The sequence below is a fragment of the Andrena cerasifolii genome, chromosome 8 (genome assembly GCF_050908995.1).
Source record: "Andrena cerasifolii isolate SP2316 chromosome 8, iyAndCera1_principal, whole genome shotgun sequence".
Classification (NCBI taxonomy): Eukaryota; Metazoa; Arthropoda; class Insecta; order Hymenoptera; family Andrenidae; genus Andrena; species Andrena cerasifolii.
Window position 1 is genome coordinate 525,188 of NC_135125.1, and position 20,697 is coordinate 545,884.

General features: G+C 44.7%; 2 protein-coding genes and 1 long non-coding RNA gene across 3 annotated transcripts in view; all 3 read left to right on the forward strand.

Moving 5' to 3' along the window:
* The window catches only part of LOC143372282 (uncharacterized), a 394,641-nt gene that overhangs the window by 245,869 nt on the left and 128,075 nt on the right, over window positions 1-20,697 (forward strand). The gene's annotated exons all lie outside the window — the stretch shown is intronic.
* The window catches only part of LOC143372204 (uncharacterized), a 170,582-nt gene that overhangs the window by 31,928 nt on the left and 117,957 nt on the right, over window positions 1-20,697 (forward strand). The gene's annotated exons all lie outside the window — the stretch shown is intronic.
* Window positions 6,853-10,995, forward strand: LOC143372389 (uncharacterized). The gene is made up of 3 exons (XM_076818539.1): window positions 6,853-7,147; window positions 7,225-9,750; window positions 10,866-10,995. Exons 1-3 carry the CDS (start codon window positions 6,891-6,893, stop codon window positions 10,993-10,995), a joined length of 2,913 nt encoding a protein of 970 aa, XP_076674654.1. The 5' UTR covers window positions 6,853-6,890.

The window sequence follows — 20,697 nt, forward strand, 5'->3', positions numbered from 1 at the left end:
CGACTCTCGATACGTCTCGGCAACTATGTCTTTCCTACATTTATCGGCTAGATTGGACTTCCACCGGTTTTGATGGTACAAGGCACGAATATACCATCAACGCCGGTGACGGAGAAACCTTGAAGCTTCATTCTGTCATTTTTCGGGCTGTCCTGAGTACACGATTCGTAAATTCATTATTATTTCAACGTACGGTGCTTATTAGCGTTCAAACGGACCAGACCACCCTGCACCAAAGTCTACTGAAGGCAACTAAACCCGCAAAAACGTCCACCGTGCCGATTCCAGGACGAAAGTTGTAATTTACGGTTTGCTTACTACATCGCGTATACGCAGGCCCGGCGGAACCATGCGCCGCACAAGGGCGCCAGCCGAATGGGACGCTAAAAAAACTAGATCGTACGCTTAATAATAAAGGAATCTAACACCTCACATAAACTAAATATAAATGTAATTCTTTTAAACATATTAAATAGAAAACAAGTGCAAAAAATTGGGGACAACAAAAATTTTTTTGCACAAGGGCGCCAGCTAACCTCGCGTCGGCCCTGCCCACACGTCACGCTGGTGCTACATGGCTGCAGTGCACCATTAGCGCCACCAACGGAGAAGCCTTGAAGCTTCATTCGGACAGTTTTCGAGTCATAAATTCATTATTATTTCAAGGTTGGGTGCTTATTAGCGTTCAAACGCACCAGACCACCCTGCACAGATGTCTACTGAAGGCAACTGTACCCGCAAAAACTTCCTTCGGGCCGATTCCAGGACGAAAGTTGTAATTTACGATTTGCTTACTACACGCGTATACGTGCACGCTTTTCCTAGCTTGTGTGAGCGTACTCACACATTCAAAGGCCCGCGGAGACGGCCCCCTTAATAACTCCGTGTATGAAGAGCGTGGAGCTATTTTAGGTATATTATTTGAAATTCAAAATGATATTGTAGATTGTACTACAAACGCCAATTTGTTACTTACAACACTGGTAACAGACGTTTGCAGTGTAGAAGAGAATAGAATCTGCGGCAAATGTAAAGTACATTTGAGAAAATTGTTTGTAGTAGAATTTATTAGTAAACGCACAACCGAAGATTTTAAACAAAATTTTCTTAATTTTGTTGCGCAATTCTTCACTATACAAACAGGCACGTGTAAAACATGTCAATCAACAATGCTGTTGTGAGGTTGCCGGGGCTGAGATTCTCCCCGAGAATCTCGTCGGTTGCCGTGGCTGGTCTTTGAAGGGTCGTCCTCCGGGCTCCGATAATACGGGTGTAGATGCCGGGAACGGGGATTCCGTATGAACCGAAGGTAGTGGATCTTTGGCCGGTTTAAGAGTTTGAACTCACCGTAGAGTGAACAAAGATTTATTGAGCTTGAACTGACAATGGCACGGTAGTGATCGCTAATTGATTCGCAAAAGTTGAGAGGGCGAGCCCCGTTTGGGCGGTGGTTATACATGGTCATTTTGAGTCACGGTGCGGGCCTAATAGTCGCTGTCCGATGACCCGTGGCTGTGCAACGTTCGTTAACCGCGCATCGTTCGCGGATTCCTTAGCATTGGGACACGTCTTGCGGGCTCGATGCTAAGCGGTGGTTGTTTCACAACATCCTCCCCCCTTGGAAGAAGGGTGGCTATATCGGGATAAATTTGTCTTATTTCTATTGCTCAGAGTCAGTTCGTTACATAAGGTTTCCCGATTACAATGTTTTATACAATCGTTTCTTAGTTCAAAGGGCATTCGGTTGAACTCGTAATGTCCCTGTGGCGTGGAGAACGCCGTCTTTGCCTTGTCTCTGTCGTCCATGGGTATCTGGTGGTACCCGGACGCGAGATCTAGCGTGGTGAAGTACTGAGCTTTCCCTAACTGGTCAAGTATATCTGTGATATTTGGCAGGGGGTACGAGTCTCCTATTGTGACTTCGTTTACCTTTCTGAAATCTATGACTACGCGTTTTCTAACATTTCCTTCGGCATCCGGTTTCTTTGGTACTACCAGTAGCGGTGCGTTCCATGGGCTGTCGCTGTGTTGTATGATCCCGTCTTCTAGCATTTGGTGTACCTGTGTTTTTACCTCACGCTTGTGCGTTTCTGGTAACCTATGTGGTTTTACATTGCAGGGGTTGGTTCTCTCCTTGACGGGTATGCGATGCGTCGTCGCATTCGTGGTTGTCAAGGGGTCGCCTGCTAAATGGAAATTAACGCAAAATTCTCTGCCGTTTTTTTCCATGCTAAATTTTTCCTCGCTGTTTAGGTGATTTAATTTCATCAATTCCAAGACTCTGTTCATGCGAGTTATCAGTGGTTCTTTCCAATTGTTGCGCGGAATGCCGTGGCAGCGGAATGTACGCTCGCTGTCGCGCTGCCTGGTACCTCGGTTAGTTTTATGTGTGGTAATAGCAACGTACGCGAATCATTTGTTAGGTTCATAATACAGGCTATTCCTTTTCCTCGGACTGGTTTTACTAAACACTCGCCCAGGAATATTCCTTCTTCCAATTCTCGTTTCTCTATTATTCTTTCTCTTTCGCCGTCTATGTCGATTTCTACTATCGTCTGCGCGCGTGGGGGAATCGTGATTTTATTTTGAGCTAGGAGGGTTTTCCAGGGTCGGTCCCCGATCGTGAGGGTTCGCGTTTTATAATCAATTCTAGCCTCGTGGCTCTTGAGGAAGTCTATTCCTATTATCCCTTGGGAGTCTTTTAGCGTGTCTCCTTCGACTATGTATAAAGGATGCTTAATTTCTTTGTCTTCGAGTGCGAACGTGGCTTCTATCTTTCCTAATGTTGTGATTGGCTCTCCGGAAAGGGCTATTAGTTGCAGATCGCTTCCTTTCCTTTCCACGTCGTCTCGGACGCATGTTTTGGTTATTTCCGATACCTCTGCTCCTGAGTCTATTAACATCCGAACTACTTTATCCTGGCTTTCTTTTATTTCCACCTGTATTTCGTCTGAGGCGAAATTTGTCGTTTCGGCCGTGTGTGTCCGTATTTTCGCTGTCCGCATAGATTTTTGATTCTCTTCGCGGTTATCGCGTTGCTCGTTAGAGGGGAAGGAGAGGGCCGGACCTCTCGGTTGCGATTTTGCTGGGTTGGCATTGTAAGGCCATCGTTCTTGCTCGCGTGCTCTATCATATATGACTGGCGTTGTCCGCCGTGTGCTTCGTATGTCCCTCGCGATGGGTATCGCGCGGTAACTTCGTTAATTCTTTTTCTATTTCTGGTTTCCGGATAACCCTTACGCGGGCCATCTCCGTTACTCGGGTTATTCTTCCAACAGTCTTTAGCAAGATGTTCCGATCTCTTGCAATTATAGCATTACCGCAGAGCACCACTGCTCACGGAACTCGTGCCGCGGTTTAATGCAGACGTTGCAAACCGTTTCTTGGTAGAGCGTTCTTCCTCTATAGCTATCGATATCGCTTCCTGCAAATCGGCTGATCGTCGTGATTTGACCAGAATTTTCAGGTCGTCGCGAAGCCCCTCTTGGAAAAGTGTGTGCACTTGCCTTTTAAATATTGTTGCGCCGGGGCGTTTTCATCGCAGGCCACCCTGACGCAAAGGAGTGGAAGAATAATTAAACGGACGCGCACACGACTGAACTGTATTGTTACACAGGGCAATATCAGCTACAAAGGTGCGACCCGTACGTCCGAACGCAATGGCGTTCGGTACAAGACCTCAGTAGTAAGACAAGGGGGATTCTAATTCAAATTTGAGTTTCAAGGTCATGATCATGACCTTGAAACTCAAATTTGAAAATTTGTTTTTTTGTCGGCGGGCTGGCGGCGGATGACGTCATAGAGATGGCGGAGTGGTGGGGGGTATCATCGAGGAGGAGGAGGTGGAACCGCGGGGTGACGGTGCGGGGGTATCATCGAGGAGGAGGAGGAGGAACCGCGGGGTGACGGTGCGCTACTCTGGAGCGTGGTGGTACAGACTGTCGGTAAGGAAGGTGTTACTCTGTAGCGTGGTACAACAGACTGTCGGTAAGGAAGGAAATATTAATTTTATGATATTAATATAAATGAAAAAACTTCTCGGGGCGACGGGGCTCGAACCCAAGACCTCCGCGGTACGAGTCAGCCGCCTAACCAACTCCCCCAAACGCCGTCTCTGACATTAGTCTTTTCCGAATGGTACATATAGCGAAACCAACGGAGCGTCACATATGTGACACACACACACACACACACACACACACACACACACACACAACGTCGACGTATAATAATTTATTTTTATGAGAAATTTTATCAGAAATTGTTTCGAACGATGTCGGGAAAGATCGGCGTTTCTCGACACCGCGTTTTCGAGGGAAAGAGATGGAGCATTACTTTAAAGTCAAAATTCTAGGAGGGAAAGAGACACCACTACATAGGGGATAGAATCGCATGCATTCTAAAGCTAACAGTATTTCAAAGCGTTCCGATTTAACGTCGCTGCGTATCGCGCGATCTCGCGTAATTCGACTCCTCTGGAGCAGCCGTGCAGGGTGATGTCACTTGGCGGCGCGAAGAATGAAATGTAACACAGAAACGCGGAATCTTAAAATTAGATGGCGGGGAGGATGATGGGTGAATGCAATGGAGAAATAATATAGGTTTAAGATATATATTGTTACAAATCATAAAAGAATATAATTTAATATTTTTTACTACGAGCATCATGCACAATATGATTGATTGCACATGCTAACAATTCACAATCAATCAATGAATGCTGTTCGAAGTGTTCGCTTTCAGAAATTAATTTTACATAATCTGTTGGCGCGGTAGCGCTACGTAGAACGTCTACGAAAGTGGCATATTTACTGCTTACAGAGTACATATTTTCAGTTAGCCACGTATACATATGTTCAATGCAATGATTGTACGCGAATAATTTACACATCGTGGCTTCAGTCATATATATGACAACGCGATTATCGGTGATTTTAATAAGTTGATCATCATGCATACGCGTGAACTCTAGTCGTAAATGATCAATTATAATGTGAGTTTGGGGCGATGTTGCGTTGCTGCGTAATCGTTGGAGTATGTCCACCTCGTTTTGTAGCAGGAGCTTCCACGTAGACATTGAAAAGCTTAACTCGCTGCCTTTATTGTCAGCTATGGTGATCTCAACGTGACACAAATCCATACCAATGCGAATTCCTATAGTTAGACGTTTATAAGCTGTTGCAGTCAGTGGATAATCACGCCCCAGGATCCGTACGATTGATGGTTTCGATGTTTTCATCGTTTTTAGCGATACGGATCCAGAACTGTAAGAAACAAGTATATGATATTGATACTTCGGTCGTTTTGCGTTTACAGTGAATGAAGTAAATGAAAAGTGTATAGTAACGTGTACATACCTCATATTGGATTGTTGATGATGATGTAGTTGTTGCTGCTGTTGTTCACATTTATTTGGAAACCCACCATCGTTGCCGGCTGCGCAGGATGAATCGTTTAAGCTGTGTTTGTACATTTTGATGTGCACTATATTTTTTTACGGAGTACCGTCTGTTCCGTCAAAGTCACTGAGGCTACTGAGCGATTGATGGAATAGCGTCCAAGAGCTCGGCTTAAATAGAGGAGCAATTGCCTCCCCCACCACAGCATTTTATTTTAAAGCTACCAATTTTTCCATAATGTTTTCCAATCTTAACATCGCAGCATATCGCGCGATTGTATGTAATTTGAGCCCCACCTTCAAGGATAAAAGTCTCGACACGTGTTGAATGTAATATAATATCTGTGAAAGCGTCGAATCTTAGAATTATGCGGCGTCAGCAGAAACTGTGTCGGATGATTTTGCGCGCTAATTCGTCATACGCGCGAATCATAGAAATAATTATGCTGTATCGGTAGAAACCGCACAGAACCATGCTGGGACGGATCGTCGTTTTTGCACGCGGTGCATTCGAGGGAGGGGGTACGCCAAAAGAGTTAGGCAGAGATACCAAACCATGGTATCAGTCTTAAAAAGCGCACTCTAAACTGCACAAAGCCTCAAATCGTTGCAACGTGTTGCGAGGAAAAGACATATTTCATTTACAACCATGGGAGAATTCGCGCAAGTAGAACGCCAATTGTTGGATCAATCTGCGCGATTGATTTCACAGGAAGAATACCTCGCGTGGGAAGAACGGTGCAACGAGTGCATCGAATCGTTGGAAGAACACAGCCGAGTGAAACGCCCGCGATTATCGATCGGTGTTCAGCAATCGCTGGTTGCTCGAATCGCTCATCTCGAAGGACTAAAATATTCGTTGCGCGGACGTTTCGTGCATGAAGGTACTGGACATTCGAGCACAGGACTTTTGTGGCGCGAAATAGACACTGCGTTCGATACCCGCGTATTAACTGGTGCAGTGTTAAATTCGAACTATATCGAGCCGCGCAACTTCCTCGAGGATGCGGGGACCATTGTGCTGGAGTATGTACGAGGCGCCTTGAGGAAACATCAGAACCTCAAAGTGAACACTGTGTTCAACGGCGAATTTGTGGCGGGGGACAAACATGCTTGCAAAAGCATCAATACCCGGAACTGCGAACTCTTCGGTACATGTGATCTACAGGAGTGGTACCAACGATGCGTCATCGAACCCACCCTGGCATCGTTGGAAGAGTTTCAGGAACGCGATAGTGGATGGGCATTGATGAGGATTCTCAACCTAACCGTCAACGTTAATAAGTACAATCCGCTGCGCGCAGGGTGCCACTTCAAGTTGCCACGAGAAATATTGATGAAGAAAGCGACAATTAGCGTGCGATCCGAGGATAACGCCTGCTTCGCGCGGGCAGTGGTCGCAGCTCTCCATCCCGCCGAAAGAAACCCTCATCGACCAAGTTCATATCCACATTATACATTGGTGCTAAATCTCCAAGACATTGAGTTTCCAATGTCCCTAGAGCAGCTTGGGAAGTTTGAGCGGCAGAACGGCATCTCCGTCAACGTGTACACCTTCGGGATGGAGAAAGGATCGACGGTCTTTCCGCTGCGTCTCACCAGCCAAAAGAGGGATCGACACGTCAATCTGCTCTACACGCCGAATCATGAGCACGGCGATGTAGGGCACTTTGTGCTGATCAAGGACTTATCCCGACTGGTGAGCATGCAGTTGAGCAGGCACAGAGAAAAAAAATTCATCTGCGATCGGTATGTACATAAACTTATGAAACGTTGAAAAATATCGTTGAAAAAAATTAAATAAAAAAATTTTTGATTTTTTGCAGATGCATGCACTACTTTGGATCTGCCGAGAAGTTGGAGGCCCATTCGCTGGACTGCGGGCAAATGAATGATTGCGCCATCCTGTTGCCCAGCGTAGGAAACAATCTGCTCAAATTCAGCAACCACTGTATGAAGGAGCGGCTCCCCTTCGTGGTGTACGCCGATCTTGAGTGCATCATTGAAAAAACAGAGGACAATCACCGAATGGGTGAAATGGATAGTAAATTGCGCGCGTATCAACACCATAAAGTGCACAGCATTGCATATTATATGCATTGCTCGTACGATACATCACTGTCGACGTATCGATGTTGCCGCGACGCGGATTGTGTTTCATGGTTCGTCAACGAACTGGAAAATTTTGCAAACTTCGCCAAACCCATTCTGACCAACAATGTTCCCATGCTTGATTTAACTCCCGAACAATGGGCGACATTTCGCGATGCAACACACTGTCATATTTGCGAAGAACCATTCAAGGCTGAAGATGTACGAGTTCGCGATCATTGCCATCTATCCGGACGCTTTAGAGGCCCAGCACATTCGGAGTGCAATTTAAATTATAAAAATGCGTTTTACATCCCCATAGTTTTCCATAATTTATCCGGCTACGATTCGCATTTCATTATCGAGGAAATAGCTACCGCTTTCGAAGGCAGCATTGACGTATTACCCATAACGAAAGAAAAGTACATTTCATTCACAAAAAATGTTGAAGATACGGCTGACTCAGACTCGCGAAAATGTATTAAATTGCGATTCATCGATTCATACAAATTTCTCAATACCAGTCTCAACAAATTAGCATCTTTTCTTAGCGCGGATAAATTAAAAATTTTACGATCCGAATTTGAAACATTATCCATCGAAGATTTCAATTTATTGACGCGAAAGGGTGTATTTCCATACGAATACCTTGATTGCGCGAACAAGCTGCAGGATCCATGCTTACCACCGCGCGAGTCATTCTACAGTTCGTTAACGGGTGAGACTGTATCCAAGAGCGATTACGCGCACGCCGAGATTGTCTGGCAGCGTTTCAGGATTAGAACTTTGGGCGAATACAGCGACTTGTATTTGAAAACAGATGTCTTGTTATTGGCAGATATTTTTGAAAATTTTCGCGAAAGTTGTATCAAGAGTTACGGATTAGATTCAGCGCATTATTATACTTTACCTGGCTTTACGTGGGATGCCATGCTAAAACATACTAAAATTACATTCGAATTGCTCACAGACATTGATATGGTCATGTTTATCGAACGCGGTATACGTGGCGGTTTAAGCCAATGTTCCGGAAGATACGCACACGCCAATAACAAGTACATGTCATCTTACAACCCATCGGAACAGTCATCGTACTTGATGTACTTTGACGTGAACAACTTGTACGGATGGGCAATGTGTCAGCCCCTACCATACGCCAAATTTCAATGGGTCGAAGATGTCGCAAATTTTGACGTGTCTTCGTTCGCTGTCGATTCGCCCACGGGATACATTCTCGAGGTAGATCTGGAATATCCGCAACGTCTGCACGACGCTCACGCCGATCTACCGTTCTGCCCGACGCGTGCCAAACCACCTGGCAGCAGACAGGACAAGTTACTCGCGACGGTATACGATAAGCAGCGTTACGTTATCCATTATCGCAACCTGCAGCAGTGCACGAGTCACGGTCTTCGTATTACAAAGATACACCGCGCGCTTCAATTCGCTCAATCTCCCTGGCTCCGCGATTACATCGAACTCAATACACGGTTTAGAACATGCGCGACAAACGACTTTGAAAAAAATTTGTACAAATTGATGAACAACGCAGTATTCGGTAAAACTATGGAAAATGTGCGAAATCAGGTGGACGTAAAACTTTTAACACATTGGGAAGGACGATATGGTGCGGAGGCAATGATCGCGAAACCGAATTTCCACAGCAGAAGTGTTTTTTCGGAAAATTTAATAGCTGTTGAATTGCGAAAACTCGAGGTGAAATTCAACAAACCGATATATGTGGGTATGTGCATTCTAGACATATCAAAAATTTGTTTGTACGAATTTCATCACGAGTACATGTCTCCACTATATGGTCAAAAATGTAAAATTCTATACACAGACACTGATAGCTTCATCTATCACATTCGATGCGATGATATCTACGAGTCCGTGAAACGCAATATCGATAGATTCGACACAAGCGATTATCCTACTGACAATACATATAATATGCCGCGCTTAAATAAGAAGGTTCCGGGGCTGATGAAGGACGAAAATAATGGGATGATAATGACCGAATTCGTAGGTCTTAGAGCGAAAATGTATGCACTTCGCGTAGACGGTAAAAAAGATACGAAAAAAGCGAAAGGCGTCAAGACCAATGTCATAGCCAGAACGATAACTTTCGACGACTACGCGCAGTGTTTGCAAAAGGAGATCGAAATGGTTCGCAGGCAATCATGCATACGGTCTAAATTGCATAAAGTGTACACCATTTCAGAATCCAAATTCGCTCTAAGTCCATACGACGACAAGCGGTATATCGTACCCGATTCTACCGACACTCTGCCCTGGGGACATTATAAAATTCCGTTGTAAAATTCCATTATAAAAGTATTGTAAAAAAAGAAATTTGAACTTGTATGTATAACATTGTATTTATTGAACCATGTATTATTATTATTATTTTACAATACATTATTTTTATTTATCCAAGAATTGTGTGATTTATCAAACCCCAACCACTTGACGTATACCTTATCCCCCTTTCTACGCAGCACTTTTTCCACTAGATACACATCAGGATCGGCGACGCGTTGCAGCTCGTGTTCATAGAATCCTCCGGCAACGGGTTTTCCACAGGAATCGACGAGCAGATACGTCGCGGGATTAGTTGTCTGTACTTTGACTATCTCGAACACCTCCGTTGTCCAATTCGGCGTATAGCCTTTATCGAAGATGGTTTTAAATTTGCTCACGCGCACAAACTCGCCCAACTCGAATCTCGCTGGAGCAGCGATCTTTAGGTTGCTGTATACTGTGGCTAGCAGCTTGTCGGCGATCGCAGGGGTAACATCGCAAGGACGCATTCCGATGGTTCTATGTTTTCGCGCGTTATACTCTGCAAGTAGACGCGGTAGCGAATCGGTCCATCTATAGGTTCCATTGAGCGTAAACAGTTTCTACATATTGTTCTTCAAAGTTCGATTGAAACGTTCTACGACGGAGGCCTTCATCACCGAATACGTTGAATAATGATTAATGTCATGCTTCTTCAAGAGTTTCTGCACATCGGTGTTGTAAAATTCTTTTCCTTGATCGGTTTGCAAATTTTTCGGATATCGATCTCTAAATATCTTTGCAAACGCTTTAGTCACCTCAGCGCCACTTTTAGTCTTGAGCGGCAACGCCCATGCATACTTGCTCAACATATCGATGACGGTGAGAATATAGTGGTGACCTTGGTTGAATCGCGAGTAAGGGCGCATTTCTACAACGTCAGCTTGCCACAGATTATCGTATCCTTGTACTATGACGCGCCTCCGCGGGAAACGTCTTCGAGCTGGAGTAATTCCTCAACAAGTTGTCGCTTCTTGTGACCATGGTTTTCTTTACTCTTGGATTTCGATAATGGTTGCATGTTTAATCACAGGGGTGTCTTGGACATGAATGATGTGATAATTATCGTGCACGTGCATTATGTGCCCCCGTCGGTCCGAGGAAATTCTGGACAAGTTCAATCGTCTCGCATGATTCTCCTTCGTAGCGCTACTGCGGGATAGAATTCAACGCCTGTGATATCTTATGATCACTGTTTTGCAACGTCAGCATATCTCTTTGAAACACGACCAGCTTCCTCTCTAATTCTTCCTGCTGCTCTCTCAAAAGTTTACTGCTCTTTTCCACGTATAGTTTATTGACGGCATCGCTGTCGGCCACCGGCTGAGCTACGCGTCGTATCTTGCGCGATTTTGCATTAAAGTCGGCTCCGGTAACGCAAAGAGCGTTATCACGCATATAATTTCGAAGCATGCCGCTCCATTTGTAATAGTCCATTGTAGCTACTCCACTCTTCTCGAGCGATACCCCAAATTTGTTGATCGGCATCTCGACCCATATAGTGCACATCATCGGCGTGCGGTTTAATTTATAATGAGGCCTGCCTCACGGAGTTCCTCGATAATCGATAGAATTTCGTTGTCGTGCGAGTTGTTACCCGCCTGACGCGACGCTTCCAGCAAACGCAATCGATCCACCAGCTCGTTGGGATCATCCCAGTGCACATAATCGATCTTGTTATCGTTTACCGCCATGACTCGCGGTGTCCTTAGACCTTTCCCCGCTTTACTGGTCAATACACGGGGTAGTAGTGGCGCAATTACATGTTTGTACTTGTATCCCTTGTTACCCAGTATGGGGTTTTGTGCGCTATGGCCACGTCTGTGAGCATTCGTCATCAGCAGTATACTTTTGTATTTTTGTTTATCAGCATCAGTGTATATAGCATCATCGGGAATTCTCTTGAAAATCAGTTCGTACAGACCGGGCGTTCCTCCATACCTTACACCGTCTATGATTATATTATCATTCTTGTCCATATCCAAAGCCTTATCCCCCAGCATCATTCCACTACCACCAAAGTGTACACCGTACACATAATCTATGGTCGTATCCCTATCTCCACTTAGGATTGCGCTCATGTATTTTTGTCCCAACGGACCGAAATGGTTGCGAAACGTTTCTTGCCCCTCGGATGTTTGGAGTTGCTCTCTAATAGATGCTGCAAGCGACTCATCGGTAGAAGTTTCATACACGTCTTCGTCATCATTGGTTGTGAGCGACTGTACATCGGGAAATGTATTTATTGACGCAGGAGGTACCGTGGAATCGTTTGATGCGACATTCAACCGTTTCCGCTTCGACTGAACTGGTGTGGAGGTTACGAGCGAATTTTCCAATGACATGTATGACTGTTTACTATTTCTTTTACGCGATGCGTTCCATGTCGGCCGGATTTTTGTTTTAGGCGTTAATGTTTCAATGCTCATACTCGTCGCAGGTGATATGTCAGCTTCTGTCTCAGCAGTATTTTCCACAATATGTTTTAAGGGCTCGGTAATAGGTTTAAAGTATTTTTCCAGTGCGATATCTTCATCCATCTTGTCAGTCTTCAAAGACTGATGTTTCCTGCGAATGGATTCGCTGGTTTTTGCAATTTCCATCGCTATTCTCTCGCGATCCTTAATCTCCTGACTACTAATCATCATTGTATCGCAGACGTTGCTTTCCCACCGATGTGTTGACGACGATTGAGCATCTCACGGTAGCGCAAACTCGTTAAATCCCTTTCTATAACGCCCATTGGACATCGCGCTATCTTTATCTATCACCATGAAACCATACTCCCGCTGCCAACAATTACGACACAAAGCGCAGAAATCCTCGTAAGACATATCAGTGTTTACATGATCGTTGTACACATGTTTCAAGTTGGTACCATCCTGCTTAAACAGTATCAACAGATTCGCATTGTCGCGTATAAGATGTTTGGGAATCTTTGCATACGTCTGACAGAGATAGAAGCAGTCGACGTTCGAGTGGCGTCCCATTGCAAAGTATTCCCTTATCGTATCTTGCTTGTCGCATGCCACGTCATCAAAGATAAAAATGGAATTCGGAAGCGATTCGCTCGGTGGGATGACGTCACTATTATTTGAAAATGTAAAGTAGCCAATTTCATCTATCGCAGTCAATAAATTCTCCAAATACTTATATTTTGGCTGTTGCAACGACTTGGAATACACGTACAGGTTCTCGAAGCACACGCCGTGAGGACTTTCCAACAAGCTGACCAGCACGTTGGTCTTTCCACAATTTGATGGACCACAAATGAGGCAGCGTATAGTGTTTGGTAGCATGCTACCGTGTCTGCGTCTCGTTTTCGGAGACATCATTTGCGATTTATCATCAAAATTAGTCACGCGTATCGCCACAGGTTGTCGCACGAATCGCATCCTCTCCGTGAACTGCGAAAAATGATTTTGATACGTCGAAGCTGCGGTGCGCTCTATTTATAGGCTCGCGCCGAAGCAAAACAGCTCATTATTCAAAATGCTTCTGATCCTGTCGCATAATTGTGATATTCGAGACCAAACCGCTGAGCAGTTGAAATATATATAAAAAATTATTCTACTGCGAGAGTTTGGCAGACACATCGATCAGTTGTGGGACAGACTCCCCGAGCATATAAAAGTCGATTCTGAGGTTCAGCAGTATCGTCGATGCTTGGAACATTATAATCGCCCTTGGCAGCGAACGCATATCGACGGTCCAGCACCATTGATTAAAAACTGCAGCGAATGTCGTCGAAGAGAGTAAAGAAAGGTTGTGGTCTGTTAAATCGGGCGATAAACGCGTTACCTATCGAATTACATATTCCGGGATATCAGTTTTGTGGTCCAGGAACTCATCTGGCAAAACGATTGGCTAGAGGCGATCGAGGCATCAATCCGTTGGACGCAGCGTGTCGCGAACACGATATTGCATATTCGCGTAGCAACGACCTCGGTGAAAGGCACACGGCAGATAAGGTTCTCGCTGACAAAGCGCGAAAACGCATCGTTGCGCGAGACTCGACTCTGGGTGAAAGAGGTGCTGCTACAGCTGTTTGGGCAGCTATGAAAGCTAAGACGAAAATCGGAATGGGGATGAAAACAAAACCCCGCAAAAGGACTGTAAGGAGAGCATCGCAAAAGCGGATACTTCCGGTGGCAAAACGAGGTGGCATATTACCACTTCTCCCGCTGCTAGGTGTTCTCGGATCATTAGCCGGTGGAGCAGCGGGGATCGCCAAGGCGGTAAACGATAATAAGGCGGCGCAACATCAGCTGCAGGAAATGCAGCGTCATAATCGCACCATGGAAGGTCGCGGACTTTATCTCGCACCATACAAGCGCGGACAGGGAATATCGAAACAAAAAAAAAAAACGCCGAAAAGACAATAAAAATGCCGGAGGGCGTAACTACAGATGCGCAATTGGGGGAGTTGGCAAAATGTATGCGTATTCCATGTTTTAGAGGTGTTTTTATGCGCAATGCACTACCTGTTGGAGGAGTACGCCGAAACGAGAGCGGTATCGTGAATTTGGATAATGTCGAGGGACCGGGGACTCATTGGGTGGCGTATGCGAAGAGGGGGCGTCGAGCTGTATACTTCGACAGCTTTGGCAATCTTCGACCGCCTAAGGAATTGGTACAATATCTGGATAAAGATGTCGTGAAAATCGAATACAATCACGCGCCTTATCAGGAGTACAATCAGAGCAATTGTGGTCAACTATGTCTACGCTTTCTACAAACGATTGGTTGCAAATTTAAGGATTGACTTCTCACCACTTTGATTCAGTACGAGTCCAGTCGTACAGCTTGGAATATGTCGTTAACATTCACTCTAACCGGCAAGAGTAGCACCCTCGCGGTGAGCTACTTTCCACCCATAGATTTGAGCGACGATGATTACGAGCTTGGTCTAACAACCCTTGAAACTTACCATACAATACCCAACATCGACTCCAGCAACGATAAATTCTACTTCACCACAAACTATGAGACCAATAGCAGCGTCGGCACCAGCCTTGAATACATTACGATTCCCCACGGTTCATACGAATTAGACGCCATTGCCAAGTATTTGAAACAGCGATTACTCGAGCGATATCCTCAAAAACTCGATGGCACCAATGCCAACGATGGTAGCGACAGCGATGAGTATCCTATAGTGTTGCGTCCCAACAACAACACCATGAAAAGTGAGCTGTACTGCTCGTTCATTGTAGACTTTACGAAGCCCAATAACATTGGATCGTTACTGGGATTCTCGACGAATCGCGTATTAGAACCGGAACAGTGGCACGAATCGGACGATCCGATTAATATCATGAATGTGAACATTATTCGCGTAGAATGTAGCGTGACCGCTGGCGCGTACAGCAATGGGAAGCGCGTACATACCATACATGAATTTTCTCCCAGAGTACCGCCGGGATATAAGATATCGGAAACGCCCGCGCAGATCATTTACCTTCCAATCACCGCACAGGTCATTTCGGATCTAACGATACGTGTTGTGGATCAAGACGGGCGGTTGCTTGATTTTCGAGGTGAAGAGATTACCATCAGACTGCACGTACGACGACGTCGATGATAATACATGTGGTGCAGTCGTATGAGATGCTTGTGTTGAACGACTCCAGAAACACGTTTCTTCCAAACGAAATTGTTTGCCGCAGCAACAACAACAACAACAACAACAACAACAACAACTGCAACTGCAACAGCTCTGATTACGCTAAAAAGAAGAGGTTCAGTGCTGCGAACATTGCATTTTTGAAATCGCTGGGATTCATTGTACGCAATTAAGTTGAAAAATGACTGACATTCTAAGCATTAGCGCGAAGCCGACGTTTGATGATCGCATCGTCAAGCTTGAGACTCACACATACAACCCTTACGTCAACACGACGTTTGGATACAGCGATGAGATAAGAATACCTATACAGCAACAGGATTTATACACATTACCGTGTGAAAGTTTCCTCTACCTGGAGGGGAAATTGACGATAAATAAGCCGAATGATGTATCACCGGTGATGTTGGGAAATAATTGCATGGCATTCATATTTGATTAGGTTCGATATGAACTGAATGGTGTGGAGATTGATCGCAACAGAAACGTTGGAATAACTAGCACGCTTAAAAACTATGTATCGATGACATCTGATGAAGACAAAAATATGGAGAATGCGGGATGGGGCTTGAAACGGCACGATGAGCTAATAGTGAAAAATCATTTCAATTTTTGCATCCCGCTCAAATATTTGTTGGGATTTTGCGAGGACTACAAACGCATGGTTATTAATGCGCGTCACGAATTGATTTTAATACGATCGCGCAACGATAACAATTCTCTAATAGGATCGCCGACGTTGGAACCAGAAATTGAATTACTTAAAGTGCAATGGCGGATGCCTCACGTGACGCTGAACGACGTTAATAAGCTGTCGTTGCTACATGCTTTGGAAAGTGGACAAAACCTGAGCATTAGTTTTCGCTCGTGGGATCTGTACGAGTATCCTCTCTTACAGAGCACGACCAAGCATTCGTGGTCCGTGAAGGCAGCTGCACAGTTGGAGAAGCCGCGATACATTATCTTTGCTCTACAGACTGCTCGAAAGAATGTGATGACTGAAGATGTTACTCGATTTGACCACTGCAAATTGACCAATGTAAAACTTTTTCTCAACTCGGAATTTTACCCGTACGATGACATGAACTTGGACTTTGACAAGAATAGGCACGCCATCTTATTTAACATGTATGCGCATTTTCGTAAATCGTATTACGGACATAGTTGCAACGAGGCATTATTCACCGTAGCCCAATTTTTGCAATTTGGCCCCCTCGTGGTGATTGATTGCTCGCGACAAAATGAGTCGATCAAGAATAGCACCGTGGACGTGCGCATAGAATTTGATTGTAAAGAAAACGTACCTGCAAATACTACGGCCTACTGTTTGATTCTGCACGATCGGGTGGTTGAATACAATCCGCTGACAAATGTGGTGCGCAAAATCAATTAAATTACTGCGCTACTTGCCCGCCCTCTCCTGTACCAAATTCGTACAAAATTTCATCGTGAAAATTGAGATGCTTTACGAGAAAGACTGCATTCTCCAGTCTGTCTTGGAAGCGAACGGACCTCTAAATTGTATCGATAATGGTCGTACCAACATTCGTTGACCTGCAAGGGTTCATCGTCGATGGAAGATTTGTCGCGAAGGAAGTGGCTATCCTACGAAAGGGAACAATTCTCTCGCACTATATTTTTGGGAGTTCGATGCCACAATATCTTCTTACAAAATCCGACAAATCGAGCATCCGGTGGTTGGTGGCAAAACATCATGGACTACGTTGGGAAGATGGAGACGTTCCGTACAGTATGGCTAAACAGCTAATTATGAAAGCTGTAGCCGATGCGATCGACGAGGAAGATGACACACCCCATGTCGTATACGTTAAAGGGCTGCAGAAACGCGATTGGCTCATGGATTTCCTCGATGAAAATACGAGAGCGGACGTGATCATCGAGACGCTAGACATTGACTACGAGGATATCAAATCCCTAAATAAGCTAAACGTAATTAATACTCTGCGATGTGGCAGACACGCAAAGCACTGTGCCATGCAAAATGTATTTAAAATATTCAACTGGTGGTCTAAACGCCAGAGGGAAATACACAAATAAAATGTAATCAATTTTTTATGCATAACTGTTTTTTCTTCACCCTCCTCAACCTCCAACCTTCTGCATGTACGCTAGATTAAGACGATAGTTGTAATTATGTACAAGTAGTAGTACGATTCATGATCAACGCGGTATGATAGACGTTCGATAGATGTTCAAGTGGTCTGATAGACGTTTGATAGATGTTCAAGTGGTCTGATAGACGTTCGATAGATGTTCAAGTGGTCTGATAGACGTTCGATAGATGTTCGGAGTGGTACGATAGATGTTCAAAGTGGTATGATAGACGTTCGATACCCGTTCGATAGATGTTCAAAGTGGTACGATAGACGTTCAATACACGTTCAAAGTGGTTCGATACATGTTCGATACCCGTTCGATAGATGTTCAAAGTGGTACGTTATGTGTTCAAAGTGGTTCAATATACGGTTGATATGCGATCAAAGTGGTGCGATTCACGTTTGATACATGTTCAATACATATTCGATAGATGTTCAGAGTGGTATGATAGGTGTTCAAAACCGTTCAATACCCGTTCGATTCACGTTGAAAGTGGTGTGATCTAGTCGAATGATGTGTGCAAAGAAGAAGGGAAAGAAGATGCGAGTGAATAAGGAGAGGACGCTCAGTGAAGAAGATAAGTACATGGAGGAGGATGGTCAGCGAAAATGCAGGTGGCCTGTGATGAAGATGGTGAAGAACAAAGGCATCCTACTTTGCAAAGCTATGCATTTCTCGATTTCATGATAGGAGGGGGTTTTGACATGCAAGAGCCAGGAGATGTATCGAGACCAGTTGCATTCAAATCGTGGCTGTGACAGTGGCTAGAATTTTTGTGTGACAAGTTGCATTTCATTTCATTTCATTTCTCTAAAATGGGAGTTTGGAGAATAGCCCCCGAGTGCCGAGGCAGCGCAGAGGTATGTACTTAACAGTATTTTTTTAACATTTATCGCGTTTAACCATTGATACCGAGTGGGATTAAAATCAGACGTTTGTATAAATATTATATCGCGGGTTTCTATGTTCCAGAACTCACCACCCTCGTCACCTCCCGGGCCGCCATCGCCACCACCGTCACCCCCCGGACCGCCATCGCCACCACCGTCACCCCCGTCGCCGAGGGTGTGGTCCCCAGATTGGGGCTCTCCTCAGCCGTCGCCGTCACCACCACCTTCACCCCCGCTGCAAGTATGTAATACTTTGCATTTTTTTTTTTTTTTTTTTTTTTTTTTATATATTTAATATGTTTTGTATAAATATAATATCAATTTTTTGTGTGTTCTAGAATTTTTATTTCATGATGAATGCGCGGGTGGTGGGGGACCCATCGGCGCAGGCTGAGGAGAATGCGGCGGGCCCCACGAGGGTGGCTAGGCTGCGGCAGCCCTGGCTGCCGTATCGGCGGGTGGGGCCGCCGATACGGCAGCGGCGATCGCCATCTCCGCCATCGCCATCATCATCATCACCATCACCACCGCGGTCCCCACATTAGATATATTATTTTTTTTTTATATTTATATTTATATATTCTTTTTTTATATTTATATATTCTTTTATTTATATTATATTCTTTTTTATATTCTTTTTTATATTTATATTTATATATTATATTCTTTTTTTTTTTTATATTATATTCTTTTTTTTATATTATATTCTTTTTTTATATTATATTTTTTTATATTTATATATTCTTTTTTTATATTATATTCTTTTTTTATATTTATATTTATATTTATATATTCTTTTTTTATATTTATATATTCTTTTATTTATATTATATTCTTTTATTTGTAACAATGTATATCTTAAACCTATATTATTTCTCAATTTTATTTACCCGTGTTCCTCCTCCCACGGCCTATTTTTAAAGATTTGTTGACGCTGCATAATTCTTATATGTGTGAGCAATTTTATTTTACATAATTCCACTATTTTATTAGATCGAGTTAATAAATATAATAATTTCTATACATATGCAAAGAATTTTATTTTATTTTTATGCAATAATTCCGCTATTTATAAGAACGAGTTAATAAATACAATAATTTTTTATTTTACAATGGTATTCTAAAGACGCGGTGTCGAGAAACGCCGATCTTTCCCGACATCGTTCGAAACAATTTCTGATAAAATTTCTCATAAAAATAAATGATTATACGTCGACGTTGTGTGTGTGTGTGTGTGTGTGTGTGTGTGCGTGCGTGCGTGCGTGCGTGCGTGCGTGCGTGCGTGCGTGCGTGCGTGCGTGCGTGCGTGCGTGCGTGCGTGCGTGCGTGCGTGCGTGCGTGCGTGCGTGCGTGCGTGCGTGCGTGCGTGCGTGCGTGCGTGCGTGCGTGCGTGCGTGCGTGCGTGCGTGCGTGCGTGCGTGCGTGCGTGCGTGTGCGTGTGCGTGTGCGTGTGCGTGTGCGTGTGTGTGTGTGTGACGCTCCGTTGGTTTCGCTATATGTACCATTCGGAAAAGACTAATGTCAGAGACGGCGTTTGGGGGAGTTGGTTAGGCGGCTGACTCGTACCGCGGAGGTCTTGGGTTCGAGCCCCGTCGCCCCGAGAAGTTTTTTCACTTATATTAATATCATAAAATTAATATTTCCTTCCTTACCGACAGTCTGTTGTACCACGCTACAGAGTAACACCTTCCTTACCGACAGTCTGTACCACCACGCTCCAGAGTAGCGCACCGTCACCCTGCGGTTCCTTCTCCTCCTCCTCGATGATACCCCCGCACCGTCACCCCGCGGTTCCTCCTCCTCCTCGATGATACCCCCCACCACTCCGCCATCTCTATGACGTCATCCGCCGCCAGCCCGCCGACAAAAAAACAAATTTTCAAATTTGAGTTTCAAGGTCATGATCATGACCTTGAAACTCAAATTTGAATTAGAATCCCCCTTGTCTTACTACTGACCTCCTTTGGTCGGCCTCTCGATCGTCCTCTCGATCGTCCTCTTGAAGGGGGCCGACCCCCCCTCCAGAAGAGCGGACGTCCCGGCCGCAGTAGATCCTCTTCAGAATCTTCGTACTCCTTTCTGAAGAAGCGGTTGTGCAGCCCCGTGGCTTCTTCAGACATCCACCTCGGCATTTGCCTTCGCGCTCAGGGGAAAACCACGGAAAAACCCTGAGCAAGGCGTGGGTACATCGGGACGGCTGACGAAATCTTCTAGTCGCGAAGTCCTCCTCG

What these genes read in the sequence shown, in the direction of transcription:
- LOC143372389 (XM_076818539.1), top strand. Translation starts at nt 6,891, where the DNA reads ATGTCCCTAGAGCAGCTTGGGAAGTTTGAGCGGCAGAACGGCATCTCC. An exon ending in AAAAAATTCATCTGCGATCG is followed by an intron (nt 7,148 to 7,224) that starts GTATGTACATAA and finishes GATTTTTTGCAG; the next exon opens with ATGCATGCACTACTTTGGAT. An exon ending in AGTCCATACGACGACAAGCG is followed by an intron (nt 9,751 to 10,865) that starts GTATATCGTACC and finishes GTTTAATCACAG; the next exon opens with GGGTGTCTTGGACATGAATG.